The sequence below is a fragment of the Embiotoca jacksoni genome, unplaced genomic scaffold (assembly GCF_022577435.1).
Source record: "Embiotoca jacksoni isolate LCO1_2020_lvr unplaced genomic scaffold, fEmbJac1.0.p SCAF_71, whole genome shotgun sequence".
Taxonomy (NCBI): domain Eukaryota; kingdom Metazoa; phylum Chordata; class Actinopteri; family Embiotocidae; genus Embiotoca; species Embiotoca jacksoni.
Window position 1 is genome coordinate 1,222,274 of NW_027185427.1, and position 19,853 is coordinate 1,242,126.

The window sequence follows — 19,853 nt, forward strand, 5'->3', positions numbered from 1 at the left end:
ACAGATGTTCTTTTACCTTTGCTAAAAATACACTAAATACACTGTACCCCCTCCACCCCCCTCCCCATCCATCCAGCTGCGGCATCTATTATTATTAACTTTTCATTTTATTACTCAAATTATCCAAACTTGTAGTTAAAATAAAGAGTCAGTGCACATCTCCCTTTTTCATCCATTCTCACCTGCAGATATTCTTTCATCTGTCAAACTGATAATCTCTGCTTTCCTTTCATGTTTATATCAAAGGTGGACACACAACACACACACACACACACACACACACACACACACACACACACACACACACACACACACACACACACAATCGCTCCGTCTCACCCTTTCTCATCCCCCTCTGATGAGTTGCTGTCCTGCTTGTTGGACATTGGCTCCATTCAGCCTCCGTCCCGTCCAGTGGCCAATCACAGGACAATGAGGCGGTCCCCGAACTCGCCAGCCTGCTCAGCATTCGCTGGCAGCGCCTTCAGTAGTCAGCCATCGGAGACTGTGGGCTGTGATTGGCTGGGAGGAGCACGATGGGCGGGACAGAAAGCTGGAGGGGCAGAGGGAGAAGACGCAGTCAGTTTGTATCAAAATATGACACTGCATTTTAAATTCAAACTATTATATAACATTACAAAGGATGTTTTTTTAATCATGCCCTTCTGAGTATTACATGTTTACATGTGACCACAGAAATATTTCAGGTTTTTGCACATTTTCTACAAAAACAATGTTTATGGTGTTTGTGCTCAGGGTTGTCCGTGGAGTAAAGCCTCCACCGTCAGGCCGACACCATGCCCGCTATGATGAAGATAAAACATCCTGAGGATGATGCAGCAGTCCAGCTTCCTCTTCAGGACTCGACACGCTCATTTGAGATCAGTAAGGTGGAAGACCGCTGGTTTGAAAGAGGAGTGAAGGAAGCCTGCAAGGACACAAGGTCTCAGACACAATTTAAACATCCCAAGTCTCCTTCGACTTCTTCACTCCAACTTCAATCCTCCACAAAAATATACTTAATCAATTATATATATTTTTTTAAATAACCATTTTTTATCCTTCCTATCTGAGACTGAGCACACGGCCTGGCGTGTGCATTTTCTCTGACACGTGTCTTAGCTGCTGCTTGCGTGTGTGTGTGTGTGCATGTGTGTGTGCGTGTGTGTGCGAGTGTGCGTGTTTGTGTGTGTGTGCGTGTGTGAATGTGTGTCTGTGCGTGTATGTGTGTGTGCATGTGTGTGTGTGTCCACACCTGCTGCCTGTCAGCTGCAGCTTGTACCACCGAATCAATGAGTTTCTCTGATGATAATAACTCGTTCATAGACACTTACACCGACAGACAGAGGAGCGACAGAGAAGGAGAGAGAGAGCAGCGCGGGGAAAACTTTGCCCTGCGTGTGGTGAAGTATCAGCCAATCAGCAAACATCAGTGATGTCATCATCCATCAGTGATGTCATCAACCATCAGTGATGTCGTCGTTGGTTTGTGAACGTTATGAATCCTCCAGTTCAGATTCTGTCCGTCACCATCTTTGCTAGTTCGGAGCGGTTTGGAGCAGGAAGTGACCATATTTGGACGAGCTGGGGGAGGAGCCAGCGATGGATCTGATCAGAAACCTGACGATACTACGTCCCGCCCACCGATAGCTGTAACCTGACTGCATCACAGGCCTGTCAATCAAACAGACACGCCCCCAAAAACAGGTCTTCTTGAATCTTCTTTTCTAATGAATGAGGGATTATTTTCAGATGGACCTCCAGAAAACTAATAAGAAGGAGTGACTTTAGCTAACAACACCGAGATAACTGATGGACACATTTTATTCACTTTGGATTTGATGAGAGAAGTTGAATGGGAGTCTATGGAGCCGGAGGCTTTTTGGAGCCGACCTCTAGTGGCACTCGCTGGTATTGCAGCTGAAGACACTTCTGGATCAGAACCATTTTACAGACCTGAAGCTACGAACTCTTTTATATACAATCTGTGGTATCACCATGACAGAATTAGAGCCTATACGGTGTTTCTGCTATGATAATACAGTACAAATGTGATCACAGATCGTCTCCCAGTATATTTAGCTTTGACTTCATTGACAGTTTGACTTCATGCTTTTAAAAGGATGGAAATGTCATGACTAGTTTCACAGCGTTTGGCTTCAGGGGGAATTTCTTCTGTTTTGACAGTGAAACCCTTTCTGCATACTAAAAACTGGTTTCCAGGATCAGACTCGTTGACCCCGTTCACTCTCAACTCCGTTTGAGACGGACTGAGAGGCTCGTCTGCTTTCACAATACCACCTCTGTGTTGCCTTCACATGCTCCAATCCTGCATCCGTCAGAGGAGAGACGCTGGCCAAATTAATCATTTAATGTAAGCTACTTACAAGTCTTCTGAAAGGAATTTAGACTAAATTGCACTCAGTCTTTAACCAGGTTTTTATAGTCTATAGTTCACAGCTCCATTCAGACCATGAAGACAGAACTGAAGGCAAATTAAAGCTTCACTGCCGCTTGCAGCGTTTTCAAGACTTCAATGTGGAACTAAAAAGCTGTTTGTGCTGCGATTTTGCAGCTTTGCTAGAAACAACGAGTGAACAGTGTAACAGGCTTAAACAACTCTGGGAGAAGAACAGTGTAAACATGTGGAGCATCTCATCAGTTGTTATGGGGATGTGGATTTGCTGCCTCCCATCTCGGAGTTTCAGACATCAAATGATTTTTTTTTCTATTCTTGTCATATTATGTAAGTCCGAAAAAAACTTTTATGTCACAGGCTTGAGCGTTTTCTGTCCAAAATAATGATGACTTTCAGCTTTTTTTTTTTTTTGCCAATTCCTGTCTTCAAAGGAACATGTATGTATTTCAAATAGTTGGATTTGAGCTGGGCGATATGGACTCATACTAGAACCATGATATCTCAGGTTACTTCTGCAATAATGACATTCTTGAAAATATGACAAAACACTTAAAAAAATTGAATTATCAATTTAAAAAAAAAAAACATACAATTACAACAAAATAGGTGCTTTTAAGTTTTATGTCAACATAAATGGAGCAGTTTGCCTTCAAATATCAACTAAATAGTGTTTATATAGTAAAACAATGACAGTGAGATTCAGATTCTGTATAAAATAGATGTTTCCACTACACTCTGTATTGTATGATGTGATTATGTCAAGTCGGGATATTTTCATTATGACAATATGATTATTTTTGATCATATTGAAATCATGCCACTGTTATCATGAGTGATATACTGTATGGCACCGCCCTTCCTGAGATCCAAACAATTCCTGTCAGAAAAGTCTGTTTGTCAGTTGACTGGCCACCATGAAGCTCACTGTAACCATGGTTACCGAGCCCCTGCTCACTTCTGTCCAGTCACACTTCCAGTGAGGTTTAATCAGAAAGGAAGCTGCATCAACTGGTGTTGATTGACAGGAAGAAAAGTGCCACCTTGTGCATTTCCACAGCTGAAACTTTTAATGATGGACATGTTTTACTTATCTTAAAGAACACTTTCATTGTATTTATTTTATACTTGAGAGTACAGTTCATGCAGAAGAGAACAGGTCAGTCAGACAATAGTGCATTTCAGACAGTTGTGCTATGTATTTTGTTTTCAACATTGTTTCTGTATTTGAAACATCAGAGCCAGTGAGGTCCTACTGAATGTTTACAATTTTCTAAATATACGACAAAAATTTAAACGTATGCATTTTTTTATTTTCTTTTGCAGAACTGAAAACCTGTCGAACCGTGACCCTTGACCCAGTTACGTACTGTAACTACAACTACGCTGCAGATATTTAGGGATGAAGGAGTAACTACACCTCCTCTCGGCCTGTCCGTGGTGCGTCCTGTAGGACGTCTCTACGCTGCAGATCAGGGCCTCGTCTCACAAACCGGATCATTCTGAACTGAAACCACCAAGAAGCTCCTCAAAAAAACAACCGACCACATAGATTGGGCGTCTTCATACAGCAGAGAATATTCTGAGTGACTGATGTGTGAAGAACACACTCTGACGTCATCACTGAAACCAAACCAAATCTAAATCACCTGGAGCTCCTTCTGCCCGTCGTGTTCCCACTCGTTTGACGAGGAATGTTTCTCAAAGGTTTGACAGAAATAATGCACTCTTGGTTATTAATCATTATTAACCGTGTCATGTTTCAGCGACTGCCGGCTTCAGCGTGGATTATCCTGCTAACACCATGGACACTTGCCAGAGATTAAAATATTACTGTCTATTCATAGTTTCACTCATGATCCTTCTGTAGAGCTGCTCTACCTTTTAAATCCATCAACTCACTCAAGTTACTGTTATACTCAACTGTAAATACTTTAATAAACATGTAAGACATGTCATTGTAAAGACATGTGTCCCCCCTTCATGCAGAAATGAAACCACAGACCCCTCACAGGTTTGGCTCCTCCCCCTCCGCTGCATGCAGATTTCCCTGCGCGGAGCAGCTGAGCCAGATGAGGGCACCAGCATCAGCACAACACCAGCGGTCTGCGTGTGGACGAGTCCTCAGCTGACCCGGTTCCTGCAGAGCCTTTCACAGGCTGTTCTCAGCATTTAGCACCACAGGATGAATGAGTGAAGCAGCTTATGAAGTGGAGCTGATTCTAATGAAATTGATTTGGAAATTTAACAAAAAAACAGTTGCCTAGAATCAATATAAATATTTGTACTATAGCTGTAACAGTCACATTGCTATGGCTTTGAAAAACAAAAGAGAAAACAATGATTACAGCTAGCTTCATATCGTGAAGAATAATGCCATCTTTAAATTACATTATATATTATTAATCTTTATAATATCCCAAAAAGTAGAGAAACACCCTGTAAAATTACCCTTTTTTAACGAAACCATATGTCCAAATCCAAAACACATTTAAATGATTAGAACATGATACTGAGAAAATGAGAATTTTTTTTTTGGGGCATTCTTGCGTGAAAAAGGTTTCTGTGTGATCGACTGATCCTTTATTCAAGCAATCCTTCCAGTCCAAGTTATGACACCATACATATTATTTCAAGATTAATTCATCAGCAGATTATCAAAGTTACTCTCAGCATTGATTCAATCTATAAAACCAATTTTGGGGGCTCTGAAATGTAATATAATATTCACAGTTATGTTTTCATTCACGTATTATCACCAGAATCTAAGACTTGATGTTTCCGTGACTTCAGAATGAGCTTTTCATATCTCCATGGAGAGCCGGCTTGTCTTCCTCAGAAGGAACAAACCAAACACCGCTTCTCGAGAAGGCGTTTCACATTTCTCAGGAGTTTCACGACGAGCGATGTACAGCTGCAAACCCTGCAACCTCAAAGATGGATGAACCGAATCCTTCACGGCTCCTGTTCGCCTTCACTCAGTGTGCGCAGATCAATGAAAATACAAACAACCTCTGAGTGAGTGTTTTGGAGCGAGTCGGACTGTAAGCTGCTATCCATGACGGTAGTCGTGTACATAAATGAGCCATCAGTCATTTTTAACCCACAATGAGTAAATAAGCAAATTCATATTTATGTTCTGAAATGTGATTTTTATAGTGCAATAATGGCATTGATTGTTTTTCAGCACCAACCATATTTAGAAGAGGCTATTTTCAAGGAAAATGACTGATTACTCCTTAAAGTCCCGTGCAGTGATCTGTTGGTGACTGAAGACCTGCTGCAGGAATGTGATCTGACAGAAGTAAAGAAGCAAATGAAATGAGAGAAGCGTGTCTTTCTGTCAGGTAAGTAGAAAGATTTTCTCAGAACTTGAATCTGCACCATTTTTTTCTGTTTATTTCTATAATAGTGTTGGTGAGTTAATTAGAGAAGATTGGTCGATTGCTGGTTGGTAAAAGTAAGAGTGAGTTTAAGCTGGTTAAAGGTTTATATAAACTTGTAATTCTCAGACCTATGAATGTTGGAATTGTTCAATTTTTTCACAGCTTTCTCCTTCATTGTGTAAAACCTGAATCTCCAGTATTTAGGCCTATTCATAGTTCTGCATATCATTATTTTATTTTAAAAATAAAGTCTATTGTTGTAAAATAAAGTGGCTATCCTCTATGGACAATTTGAAAAGAGGGTATTTTCAAGCTACCAGATTTGTACTGAAAAAATAAAACATTTTTTGGCTGTAAGAAGCTGTTATATTTGAGTCGTACCGTCAAATGCACGACAAAGCAAACATGCTCAATCAACAATTGTTGGCCTGTTGTTGTATAGTGTGTGTAAATGATTAAATGATTATAAAATAAGCAACAATGAAAAATTACGATACAGCATTATTAATTTTAAACAATATGATCGCTATTATTAGATATAGAAGTAGCAACCAGTGCATTGGTAATATTTAATCCACCAATAGAGTCATATTCACCAGTTGAAAATGAAATAACCCAGAGTATGGGTCATATTTAACTAATATGGAGGTCACTTTACTCACTGGGTTGTGAAGAATGAACAACACAACATTCTGGGACAGAAACCAAGACCCAACATGCAGGTTTGAACCCTTGTTGACTTGGGGGAGGGGGGGGGGGGGTATTTCTTAACAGCACTTCTTTGTGTGCAGTCAGCAGATTAATGAAAATGATTCGTCGTAGCAGAACGACTTGTTATTGACCAACAGGCCAAAACCAAAGGATATGTAATTAAAGTCATATAAAACAGAGCAGCCGATTAGATATCTGGGACTAAAGAAGTTTGCTCAGTAGATGGCTTAAATAATGAATTAATTATTAAACAACTGATTACTGTATGGTTATTTGTGAGTGTAATGTCACCCAGCGCAGGAGTTCTCCATGTGAAGCTGTGCGCTACATATCCTATCAAAACTTTATTTATAGGATTCAATCTTTGGTTTTGCTCTCTTTATTTTAATAATAATAATAAAAAACTAAAAACTGAAGTGACCACTGTCTTATGACAGAATATTACCGGTTTAATGTTTGCTCCTATGTGAAAAGATATTTTTTTACTGCTGTCTGCCTTTGAACCAAATAAAATACAATAATAAGAGCAGATGAGCTCCACTTCTCCAGATGTGACAGTAGATGGCATCAGAGTGTGAGATCTGAGCGACTTCATACCCGGTAACACTTTATTCTCTCCAACCTGTTTTTAGATCAATATTTGATGGTAATAGACAAAATATATACAAAGATTGTCAAAAATACATAATAATATTGTCACTATGGTGTTTTAGCATTTATATTAGAAATAAATGGAAATATGAGCTTGTACAATTTCCAAATTAAAAAACAGATACCATTAATATACCAATGGAAATGTAACATATATATTTTTAAATCCCAAACTTGCAAAACAATAAAACTGGAAGTCCAGAAGGTTTCTGGAACAAACTGCGCTGACATGTTTTCTTTTCATGTCCAGGTCTGACTCCGAGACTCAATCTTCTCTTTTAATAAATATTATCAGGAGGTAAATACTTTAGTGCTTCCCCAGAAATCTTTTAGTAACAGCAAGGAAATGTATAACTGGAGGTTGTCTCGGCCTCTCAGGAGGAAGGACACGCAGGGAGGGGGGTTCAAAATACACTCGTAAAAAGTGACATCCCATCATTACAAATATGTTCAATGAATCAAAGCATAAACAAATGGAAGTGTTAATGCTGTTTCATATTGTAACTATGAGTCCATCTACTCTCTTTTTTTTTTTTTTTTTAACTAATTCTCTGTCAAAGATGAATTCAACAGTTGTATTTTTTGTGAACTTTCTGCTTTGAGCTTTTACTACAATGACATTTTCAGATCTGTCTGTGTTGTATTTATATATAGAGATATATATAGATATATATATCTATATATATATAAAATTGCTTTTGTAACTCTCCTGACCATATACAGTCATCATACAGAATAATTACTATATTACAGTGATTTTAAAATGCCAAAACGTCCAAAAAAATCTCCCATTAGGTGAACAACACTCTTTTTGAACGACAACAATGTGAAAGAAAATGTAAAATTAAAATACTGTATACCATGTGTGTAAATATAAAATAAAATATAACGTGTATTTGTAAAGAGTCAGCCCTCTCAAGTAGTTAGTCATTATTTATCACCACGAAAGCAAAACAATCGTTCCAATACTGTTAATTAATGAGTAGAAAAACAAGGACACACTTATGAAACCTCGTCACACGCGCGCGCACACACACACACAGACACACACACACACACACACACACACACAGACACACACACTCACACACTCTCACATACACACACTCTCACACACACTCACACACACACACTCACACACACATTCACACACACACTCACACACACACAGACACACAGACACACACACATACTCACACACACTCTCACATACACACACACACACACTCTCTCACATACACACACTCTCACACACACTCACACACACTCTCTCTCACACACACACACACACACACACACACACACACACACACACACACACACACTCACTCTCTCACACACACACACACACACACGCGCACACGCGCGCACACACACACACACACACACACACACACACACACACACACACACCTAGTCTGTCTCAGGCAGACTTTGGATGCCATCCAAGCTGATTAGATGGAGTGAAGAAGCGCAGCGTGATGACAGATGAAAGTTGCCCCCCCCACCAGGTCTCTCTCTCTCTCTCTCTCTCTCTCTCTCTCGCCTCTCAGTGCATCACAACACAAACATTGCACATCTCTCATTTTACCTAATTGTAATGCCATTATCCCAAGGGGGGGTGGGGTGGGGCAATGTTCTTGAATATGAATATATTAAATATTGAATGTGCTGCCAGTCTACAAAGTAGATGATGAGATATGTCACAGGACAGATGAGACGTTTGACCTGATGGTGGCGATAGAGGAACTTTCAGTTCATCACATGACTCATTCAGAAACAACGTGAATGTCTGAACCAAAGTTTGTTGTGATGTTGAGATGTCTCACAAAATAGATTGTTACTCTGAGCAACGTAAATGTGAGTACAAAACTTTATGGCAATCTATACATCATAATCAATACAAGTGTCTTGGCAAGAAAAATGTCCTCTTCATGGAAACTCTAAAGAAACAGTCAGAAAAGTCACGCGATGCATCCTGTTGAATTTACCGAAGTCGCCGTATCAGTCGGAGACGTCGACTCCTGTTTAACCATTTTCTGATCCTGGGACAGCGACAACTGCAACGAGTACTGAAGTAAAGGAACGATTTGATTATTTATGTATTTATTAATTATTTGATTGATCCATATGAACGGCGCCCTCTTGTGGTATTCACAATGTCACAGCTCAAAATCTTCTACAAGCCTCCAGTTCACAAGTTGTGACATGTTTGCATTTACAGAAAGGTCAGAGGTCATGGAAATTAATTTTTCATTGGATGTTAATTGTTAGTTGTAAATTTATTCACGCAGAGTTTGTCTCCGTAACTTCGATAACGTCTGAGGAACATGTTAGGTTAGGTTAGGTAGTTACTTTATTAATCCCTGAGGGGAAATTTTTCCGCTACAGCAGCATACAGGAAGCAATAAGATAATAATAGAATAATAGAAAAGCAATAAAATAGCAGTAAAAATATAAATATAAAATGCACAGTATATACAGTACAGTATATATATTATATACAAACAACCAAGAAACACAGTCAACAGTGTTATTGTTGTGTGATGGATTTTGCCAGAGGTGAGTTATTGTACAGACTAATTGTAGTCGGCAGGAATGATCTCCTGTATCAGGAATGATCTCCTGTATCTGGAATGATCTCCTGTATCTGGAATGATCTCCTGTATCTGGAATGATCTCCTGTATCTGGAATGATCTCCTCTATCAGGAATGATCTCCTGTATCTGGAATGATCTCCTCTATCAGGAATGATCTCCTGTATCTGGAATGATCTCCTGTATCTGGAATGATCTCCTGTATCTGGAATGATCTCCTGTATCTGGAATGATCTCCTGTATCAGGAATGATCTCCTGTATCAGGAATGATCTCCTGTATCAGGAATGATCTGCTGTATCTGGAATGATCTCCTGTATCAGGAATGATCTGCTGTGTCTGGAATGATCTCCTGTATCTGGAATGATCTCCTGTATCAGGAATGATCTCCTGTATCAGGAATGATCTCCTGTATCTGTCCTTGTGACAGCAGCTGGAGGAGTCTTTTGGAGAACGTCCTCCTCTGTCCCTGCAGCAGGTGGAGAGGGTGGTCAGGATTATCCAATATGGACAATAGTTTGTTCAGCGTCCTCCTCTCCACCACCTTTTCCAGACTGTCCAGTTTGTAGCCGATGATGGAGCCGGCCTTCTTCACCAGTTTGTTAAGTCTGTTGGTGTCTCTGGCTCCAATGCTGCTCCCCCAGCAGACCACAGAGAAGTACAGTTCACTGGCCACAACAGATGGTAGAACATCTCCAACATCTCGCTGCACACATTGAAGGATCGAAGTTTCCTCAAGAAAAAGAGTCGACTCATCACCTTCTTGTAGACAGCGTTGATGTTGGTCTTCCAGTTCAGTCTGTTGTCATGGAGACACCAGGTACTTGGACTCCTCCACCATGTCCACCTCCTCTCCCAGAACTCTCAGCGGTTGTGGAGCCGTCGTCTTCCTCCTGAAGTCGACCACCATCTCTCTGGTCTTGGCCACGTTCAGGAGCAGATGATTTCTACCAGCCCACTCCACAAAGTCCTCCACTACTGCCCTGTACTCCTCCTCCCGTCCATCCCTTATACACCGTCCACTGACTCCTCCTCCCGTCCATCCCTTATACACCGTCCACTGACTCCTCCTCCCGTCCATCCCTTATACACCGTCCACTGACTCCTCCTCCCGTCCATCCCTTATACACCGTCCACTGCAGAGTCATCAGAGAACTTCTGCAGATGTCTTGACTCAGAGTTGTTCTGGAAGTCAGTGGTGTATAAGGTGAACAGGAAGGAGACAGAACAGTTCCCTGAGGAGCTCCAGTACCACTGACCACCGTATCAGACAGCACACTGCCCAGACGGACAAACTGTGGTCTGCCTGTCAGGTAGTCATTGATCCAGGAGACGGTGGACGCGTCCACCCCCTCCACCCGCAGCTTCTCACTCAGCAGCAGTGGTTGGATGGTGTTGAATGCACTGGAGAAATCAAAGAAAGTGATTCTCACAGAGTCACCGGTTCCATCCAGGTGAGACTGAGCTCGTTGCAGCAGGTAGATGATGGCATCGTCCACTCCCACATAAGGCTGGGACGGTATGTTGACCTTCTGACTCATCTTTTCCCTCCTCTCTTTGCGTTTGTATTTTCTGCATTATGTTAGCGCCATGTTAGCTTGTTAACAATGAACTGATCCATCGTTTTAACACAGAATGTCGGAAGAAATCTGATTTATAGAAAGTTCATATTAAACTCAAGAGGGACCAGATAACCCAGATACCAGGAGGTTCATCCTCAGAGGACACCGAGCCGTGGATATGTAAAGTGTGCGTGATGTCTGAACTTTTTGTCCTGAACAGCAGACGGTCCCGACGGAGAAGATCTCCAAAAAGGTCATTTACTCTGACATAACTCAGTTATTGTTTGTGAATTGAAGCGTTGCTGAACTGAATGTTCACAAACGCTGATGTTAGCTCGTTGACGTAGCCAACGCTCAAAACCATACGAAGCTACTGTCCTGATATTTCAGAAGCTTTCTAATAAAAGACTTTGAGTTGAAAGACATTGTTTTGTTTGATTTACTATTTTGATGACTGAAGCCCCTCCATCTATAAAAATAATACATTTTGCAGAACAATTTGTTTGATGAGATTTCTCCACAGAAAATGTCTTTGTTAAAAATCCTTAAAATGACTCCTACACATGGTTCCCCATTAAAAATAGTCTGAATATATGAACTTTTAACATGAATAGTGAATTTTCAGAAGTTTTGGATGTCTCCTATTTCAATAAAAAGTACACTTGAATGTTGAACATGGTGTTGCTTTAAGATTGCCTGATGAATATGAACCTTGAACATGTGGTTGCACAGAGAGTTTTACATTCAGGAGGCTTCACTGTGACAGTGAAGTGATGATAAACATACCGACTGGCTTTCATTTACTTTGAGTAAGTACAAGGATGTAATGAACAATGTACACGCTGGCACACATATTTGCATAAAGTCAATCAACGAAGAAATATTCATGAAACACTCGCTGCAGTTAGAATTTACATTTTCCTCCCATTCAACCTTCAAGATACAAATAAAATCTCACATCATAAAATGAAAGAGATCAAAGTTCTTCAGCTCCCTCCATATCCCTTCAGCTTCTCCTCCTTCTCCGTTTTCCTCCCCTCCATCCTCTCTGTTCTCTCCCTCTCTAATGATCAGTCACTGTGAGTGCTGCCAAGAATGTAAGCCTGCCCTGGCTGACCTTGCTTTGGCCTCTCCTCTGTGTGGATGTGGATGTGAGAATGACTGCACTCCTCCTCATCTCTCTGCCTACTGTTGATGTTATTCATTCAGCACAAGCTGCTGGAAACATGTAGGAACAATCATAATTCAGTCTTGTTGACCCAGCAAGAAAAAAAACAGGGCTGACTATATGAAATTATGATAATAACAGATTGCTTTGCTTTATTATAATGCATATTATTTAAATTGTATGCGTGTTCCTAGCAGCTACTAATTTCTACTGTGCACTGTAGCTACGGATTCTGTCAGCTGAAATAATGGCTCTGATTAGTCGAGTTTATCCGCTGTAAGCAAAAGCATGTGGCTCATTGTAAAAACCTGCGCTTTGATTAAAAGCTCATCAGCAGATTTTTTTTTAACCGAAAAAACGTTAAAAGGGTTTTAAAAATCAATGTTATGTAATACACACGGCCGTTCACTAGAGGGCAGCGTATCACCGTCACGTCTTTGGCTCAAGAGACGTAGCCCGGTCCCACGCTTTCGGAAAACAAAACCACGTTCAAGTCCAAACAAAAGGCACCTAAAGTCTGATAAGTATTATATGATTAGTATTGATGCTGTTAGAATCCCATTAATAACCTTGTTAAAGTTTGTGAGCAGCAACGACCACCTGTTAGAAAACAAGAGCAGCATACGACTGGAACATGAAACGCTGGAGGGCTTTTCATTTCATCAGACTGGGAGAAGTAGCAGCAGCAATGTGGTGGTGATGCACAGCTGTGTTCACCCGTTGCCCTGCGTCCCTACCTTCACCTACCGACTGGATCCCCGGGACCAGCTGGAGGAAAGTGTGTGGAACAGGCGTGTCTGGGTTTCTCTGGTTGACCAATGGTGTTTTTTCTACAACTGATTATTTCAAAGGTCGATTGTCTGCATCCAGAAGGGCATCGATTCTTTAAAGAAAAGCCGTAGATTAAGCCGATGTTTTATGATATAGCCTGTTTAAGTCCATCGTAGCAAGAAGAGCTACGGCAAAACCACATATCGACTGCATTCAGTTTGTGTTGTTCGCTTCACTAAAGATCCATTTTGAATTGTACAAACAGGGTCAGTATTCCTGGTTTGTCTCCTACATAAAACAGCTTCAGTTTGGTATTTAGTCACAGTCACATACAGCCATTGTAACTGATCTGAACTGCACGTCCACCAACACAATGGTACTACGATAAAGGACGAGCCACAGCTTGCTGGATAGCACGCTAGCTTCAGTAGATAAGTCTACAACACGATACATGGACATCTTTCACATGACATCTGTGGACGATTTGAGTAAAGTTTTTCATGTTTTAAACACTAACATCCTGCCACTTTATTTAAAGAGCAGATTTATTTTCTGATTTGGCACAAATTATTATTCAAAGTTTAGTACTTTTATATATTTTAAAACATGTCTGAAGGAGATGTTTAACATAAAAATATGACAGTAATTAGTTTTGCTGATGAGATCCAGAATTCACTCTCCTCCACTTCTGAAACCAAACCTACGGCACTCTTGAATCTTTCTCATATATATATACACATCATGAAGGAATCCCTCTTTGTGCCATAAATCAGGAAACCACATGTCAGTATATCGTGTAAAATGCTGAAAAAGAAACTGGGAGTCTTCTCCGTGTTTGTCTTTGGCTAATTGCATACATTTCCAAAAATGAGTCTGCTTTTTTTTTAAACTGCAACACAGGTTATCAAATCAAAATAATAGTATATTTTTAGTGTTAAATAAAACCCTATGTACATCATTGCCTCCTTTAATGTGCAGTAAATGTTTAGTAAAACTTTAATAAATAAAAAGTGCTGCAAAAAGAGGCGACATACTGTAGCTACAAAAATAAGATTCATGATGCTGCAATTAAACTAGAAAAACTAGAACAACTACAGGACCTGAGAAATCATACAACACGTACAATGTTCCTGAAACTGTTTTTTCTGTTGTATCTGTAACGGAGTCTTCTTCAGGAAACGGGGTGAACGGTGGTTTGACCCCGAGGACACGATGTTCAAGGTGGGAAAAGAACCCGCGACAGTTCTCTTATTGGATGGACTTAACCTCCAGAACAGATTTCCCCCATCTGACCTCCCCTTCCTCATCTAATCCCGTACTTATATAGAACCTGTAAAACCTTTCTCAGCCATCCAATCTAATATTTGATATTAGCAGCTTAAGTCATTGTGTCTGAAAACGTTATCGTTTTAGAGCTGAGAAATAAAACTGGATGAAACCTGAATGTGAACCCTGCTTCACTCTGCCTGCCGGTGGAAAGAGGAAGTAAGCTTGTTTTTAACCTTTGCTTGTCTCTTCTGCTCACTTTAATAATATGTTTCCCCATTTATTGGTAGAAAACCATTCAGACTGAAAACGTACTGCACCTAAACATGACGTCTCGCTGACATCGCCGATATCCGTCTGACATGGTCCTGACTGACACCGACTGACTGCTCAAAATGAACACTTTCTATTTGGATTTCTGCCCGTCTCATGTAAAATACAAAATGAAGCATTAACTTAGGGATCCAGTCCAAGAAATATTAAATATATGTTTCGTGAAAACTTCCAACCTGCACGTTAGTCTTGTGGTCAACATCAGTGAGAACAGCTGCAAACAGGAAAACAGCGTTCTCCACTGACTGAGGCAACGCAACTGTAAATAACAAAGAGGACAACCGTTGTAGCCTCACACTTCTTAGAAGACATCTAAACTTTAAATGTCTGGCAAGAAGGAGACACTGAAAGCTATAAATACGATTTCACAGAGTAAAACAGAAGCAAATATGAAGTATCGTGATAGATAGATGGAAAAAGAGAGAACGAGCCTTGAAAGGTGCTGACAATGAATGAATTGACCTGAGCAGAAAAACACTTAAAAAAGAATAAACTGTCCCAAATTGAAGGTTTTGCCAGCGTCTCCCTCTGCGTTAAAAAAACACGTGCTTCGACGAGCAACTCGTCACTTACTTTAATTCTAAGAAAAGTGAAGAGATGGAGAGTGAAAGTGCTCCAGACTCGATGAAACCAGTCCTGCCTGTGCAGCTCTGCCTGTTTCCCACCATCCCTCCCACCAGCCTTCCACTACGGAGGGTAACCCTGCATCAGGTCATGTCAGCAGCTGTGGAGAGCTCTCGGCATCAAGTGCAAGGATGTAAATAAACAGCTTAACAGTGGGAGGGAGTGACCTTTGACCTCACGAAGGAAGCGTCCCTCACCGCAGGTGTTGAGTTGTCTTCAAAGTGTTGTTTTTTTATACATGTACATAACATCCCAAATAAAAAGAGATGATTGTTTTTTTTTCCATTAGATGTAAAAGTCTTCATGAAATAAAACTCTCGTGCTTCAAACCATAAATTAAAATAAATAGGATTGTAACTTTAAGTCTATTTTACGCGTTACTTTTATACATCTCCATGAAATATATATGAAACAGAAAAAAATGAATATGAGGTCATTGTAACCTGGCTGATTTCTTTTTGCTGGAATAAATTTTGTGCTTGAAATTCAAAACCTAAATTTACATATATTTCTTTACATTCTCAGGTTGTCATAGTTTACAGGGATTTTTTCCCCCAAAGATTGTTCTGACGTGAAAAGACTTAAATCTGTGCAGTTAAATTAAGACTGAAGAGAAACTGCGACAAAACCAAATTAAGACTTGGTGTTAATTGTGATGTATAACCCAGCTTTTCAAATTAAAAGTTTGTGGAGGATGTTTGTCATAATTTAGAAGAATAGACAAGAGTTTAATCTGAAGGATGTAAAACAGAACCTAATATACAGCGAGCACATGTGCTACTAGAGAAATCTACAGACAGGACCAGAGGACCAGTGATTTCACTGACTGGGATGTTTTAAATCTATTGGGCACCTCTGAAGGGTCGACCCGGCCTGTGGAACAGCTGAGCGTTGGTCCAATGCAGCGCTGGACAGATCTGCCCCGGACAACGGGACGTAATGCTGCTTCTAAAGCAAGCACATGCTTCATTAGTTTACATAAAATTATAGTTTACATAAAAAATAAAGTCAGTCCTATATTCTGAAGGCTAACATGAGCAGCTCTGTCCAACTAGCTGAGTGAGCTAGCAGGCTGCAGCCCATAAGATCTGCCAGTGATCGTCGACATTTCTGCTGACAAAGTCATTTTCCTCCGAGATCACTGACGTGTTGTAAATGTGCCTCCTCCAGGACGATAGCTGTGGGTTCGGTGAACAGTCAACTGCTGCAGTAAATACATGAAATTGATTCTGCAAAATATTGCTGTTCTTTGATTACCTGCTGGCCTACATGCACGCTGGTACTGATATCGATGGGCCTGTTCAGACTTGCCTTTAACATGCGTCCTGGCTGATTCGATCACAAGCTACATCTGTTCACGAGGCAGAACGCATCTCTACAAACGTCTCAAGTGACCATTAAGGATCAGAATAAATACATCAGTTATACAAAACAACGAAACAAACACGAGTAGTTTTCAGGAAGAGGAGTCGAAGCGACAGGCCTTTAACAAAATAAAAGCTTCGCTCTTTCTAGCCTCATTTTAATGTGCCGTTTATTTGCATACGTTATATTTCACATTTGTAAATGTCTGAACACCCAAGTTTGTATTTCACAACCTGAACCGTCAGGTGTGACCGGATCACATCAATTCAGGCTCAGATTACTGAATTAATCCAGCAGGCACAGAAACCAGAAACTCTGCGCTGATATTGATGAAACTTTGCTCTGATAATGAGAGCATAAGTAACATCAAGGTAATTTTGTGTCTTTATTATGCAAGCAAAAACAACTCGCAAATTTCTCACACTGCAATCTAAAATCAAGTTTGTATGCAAAAATATATAAATTGAGAATATTATTATTTGCATTGCAAACAAATTTGCTTTTACAGTTTTGTTAGTTTTGGTCACAGAATTAAAATCTTTGCTTCCAAAGCGGTTTTTTTTTTTTGTTGCTTGCATAATAAGACACATAAATACCTTCATACTGGAACAACGAGCACCGAGTCAACCACAAGCTCAACCACAGCAGCTAAGGTGATCAGGTTGTTGGATTATTATTCACCAAAGTGAAATCAGTCGAATAGCAACGTTGCAGCAGACGCACACATTTGATAGGAGGACAAGGAAACACAACTTTGCTCAAGTTGGAAAGATATGAGCAGTTTTGAACCTCCTGTCATCAAACACCAAAACGTTAAACACGAACTACGTTTCATGGGTCCGAACCGTCCTCAGAGCTGAGCGGAAAACAGGTTTCTGAGCGCGACTGGAGACTTTTAGGGACTGTCTACAAAGTGCAACACTGAAACCTACAAAAATATTCAGTGACTTCAGTCTTATTCAGTGTTGTGTTACTAAAATAGCTTCAGACACCAGGGATCGCCTGTTGTTTTTTTCCTCAGCAAAAAAAAAAATCTAACAAATTAAGCAAAAGAATATCTTTCTAAACGGAATAAAACCGTAATTCTTTTTAAAGGCTGTTTCATTAACATTATTAAGGCGGGAACAACATTATTTTAATTGCACACAAGGAGAGGAAGCTCAAAACACACATGTGCATGCAGTATAAAAATGTATATCCACATTTATTATTCATAAACTAGTTGAACATTTTTCAGTGTGCTCCTGGATGTCTTTGCGTGCTCTTTTTATTTAGAAGCTCAACGGGCTCCTTGGAAAAAGGTCCACGGATTTCAGTCCCAGACCACCTTGTTAATGTTAATGCCAGGTGTAATTGATTTTACATTTTTCTCAAAGGTGTGAATGTGTCTGTCTTTCTGTGATGGACTGGCGACCTGTCCAGGGAGCCCCCCCCCCCCCTTCCCTTCCTTCGATGTGATAGGCTCCTCCCCCCTGTGACCTGGTTCAGGACAAAGCGGGTGTAGGTAATGGATAGATGAAACATGCTGATGTATAATCTTGTTGTCTTTAACAGCCTGTAGCTCCGAACAGAAAATTGTAATCATGAGTACTCTGTGTGGCTGCTGTGTGTTAGATTTCAAAGAAGAAAAGAGGCCATATTCAATGTAAACCCAAACATTAGATATTTCAGTGATATCGAAACAGACACCTTCACAGCGTGTCCTTGTTGCGTGACATTTAACTTTATACTGTGACCTTTACAGACAGAAATATGAAGACTGATTGTGTGGGTGTGAACATTTACAATCTAAATTATGAGCGCATGTGTCGTTACTTTAATTTTTTTTTTCTTCAGGTGTCAATGTGACATTGTTTCCTCAACGTCAGGTTTCCAATCAGATCGGTCAGATCCACCGCTGGCTCCTCCCCCAGCTCGTCCAAATATGGTCACTTCCTGCTCCAAACCGCTCCGAACTAGCAAAGATGGTGACGGACAGAATCTGAACTGGAGGATTCATAACGTTCACAAACCAACGATGACCTCACTGATGGATGATGACATTACTGATGGTTGATGACATCACTGATGGATGCCGCTTGCTGAACATTTCCAGACACATCGAACGCTACGTAGCAAAACTTCAAAGCTTAAACATTACTGACCCGAATAATTCGCCCAGGGTGCTTTTTTATTTCAACATTTCAGACCTGTTCTCTCCAGACATCTACGTCATATTCGTATATACCTAAACATCTGAAGATCACTAGCGTTTCCACACGGAGTCGTTATCACACAGGTGTGATGACATTTTATTCACTGGTGAATTATTTCCAAAGTCTGAATGAGCCTCAGTTGAAGTGGAAATGATGGAGGTGTGTTCCCTGTAATCACAGCTGCTCCCGTCAGTCAGCTGTTCAACGAGGCAGTGATTTGATTTGGCTGATGAATGCTGGGATAGATTGACGTCATCTATCGGTTGCCGTGTGTGTCTCTACTTGCACGGCTTCGATTGAGACTAGAGATGAGTTGGAAATTGTCATTGGTCAAAAGTTTTGTCAAATATTAGTCATACATTGTTATTGTTTGGATTAACGTTATTTTTATATCTTATTTCATGTTACAATTTTCATGAATGCTTATGTGGGAGTGAATCAATTATTGCTGCAGAAACAATCAGACAGCTGCTGCAGCATCGGTCCACTGATGGAGTGATGCGGTGCATAAAAGCTGTCCGCTGTAGTCCTGCAGAGGATCTTAACACCAGAGATGTCATGTATGTTTCAACAGAGACGTTCTGAGCATGTTAGTACACTGAATTTAACTTGTGTGACAGGAATAGTTTATTTCTTGCAGACACTTGAGAGGACGGATATCCTTCTCATGTCTCTGCTTAATATGATCCGTCAGGAAGCTCAGTTAAACATAGAGAATGGAAACAGGGGATACAGCCAGCTAGGCTTTGTCCACCTCGCACCACCTCTAAAGTTCATTTCTTTAATCACTACAAAAAAAAAGGTAAAAC

At 40.4% G+C, this 19,853-nt stretch overlaps 1 protein-coding gene across 3 annotated transcripts in view; it reads right to left on the reverse strand.

Moving 5' to 3' along the window:
- Positions 1 to 19,853, reverse strand: part of LOC138215262 (thyroid hormone receptor alpha) — a 95,088-nt gene that overhangs the window by 30,478 nt on the left and 44,757 nt on the right. For all 3 annotated transcript variants that reach the window (XR_011179715.1, XM_069177329.1, XM_069177328.1), the window contains one exon: positions 340 to 553. Coding sequence is in view for 2 of the 3 variants with exons in the window: in XM_069177329.1 (XP_069033430.1) it covers positions 340 to 395 (56 nt within the window). In the remaining variant the exon portion in view is untranslated. The remainder of the gene's footprint in view (positions 1 to 339; positions 554 to 19,853) is intronic.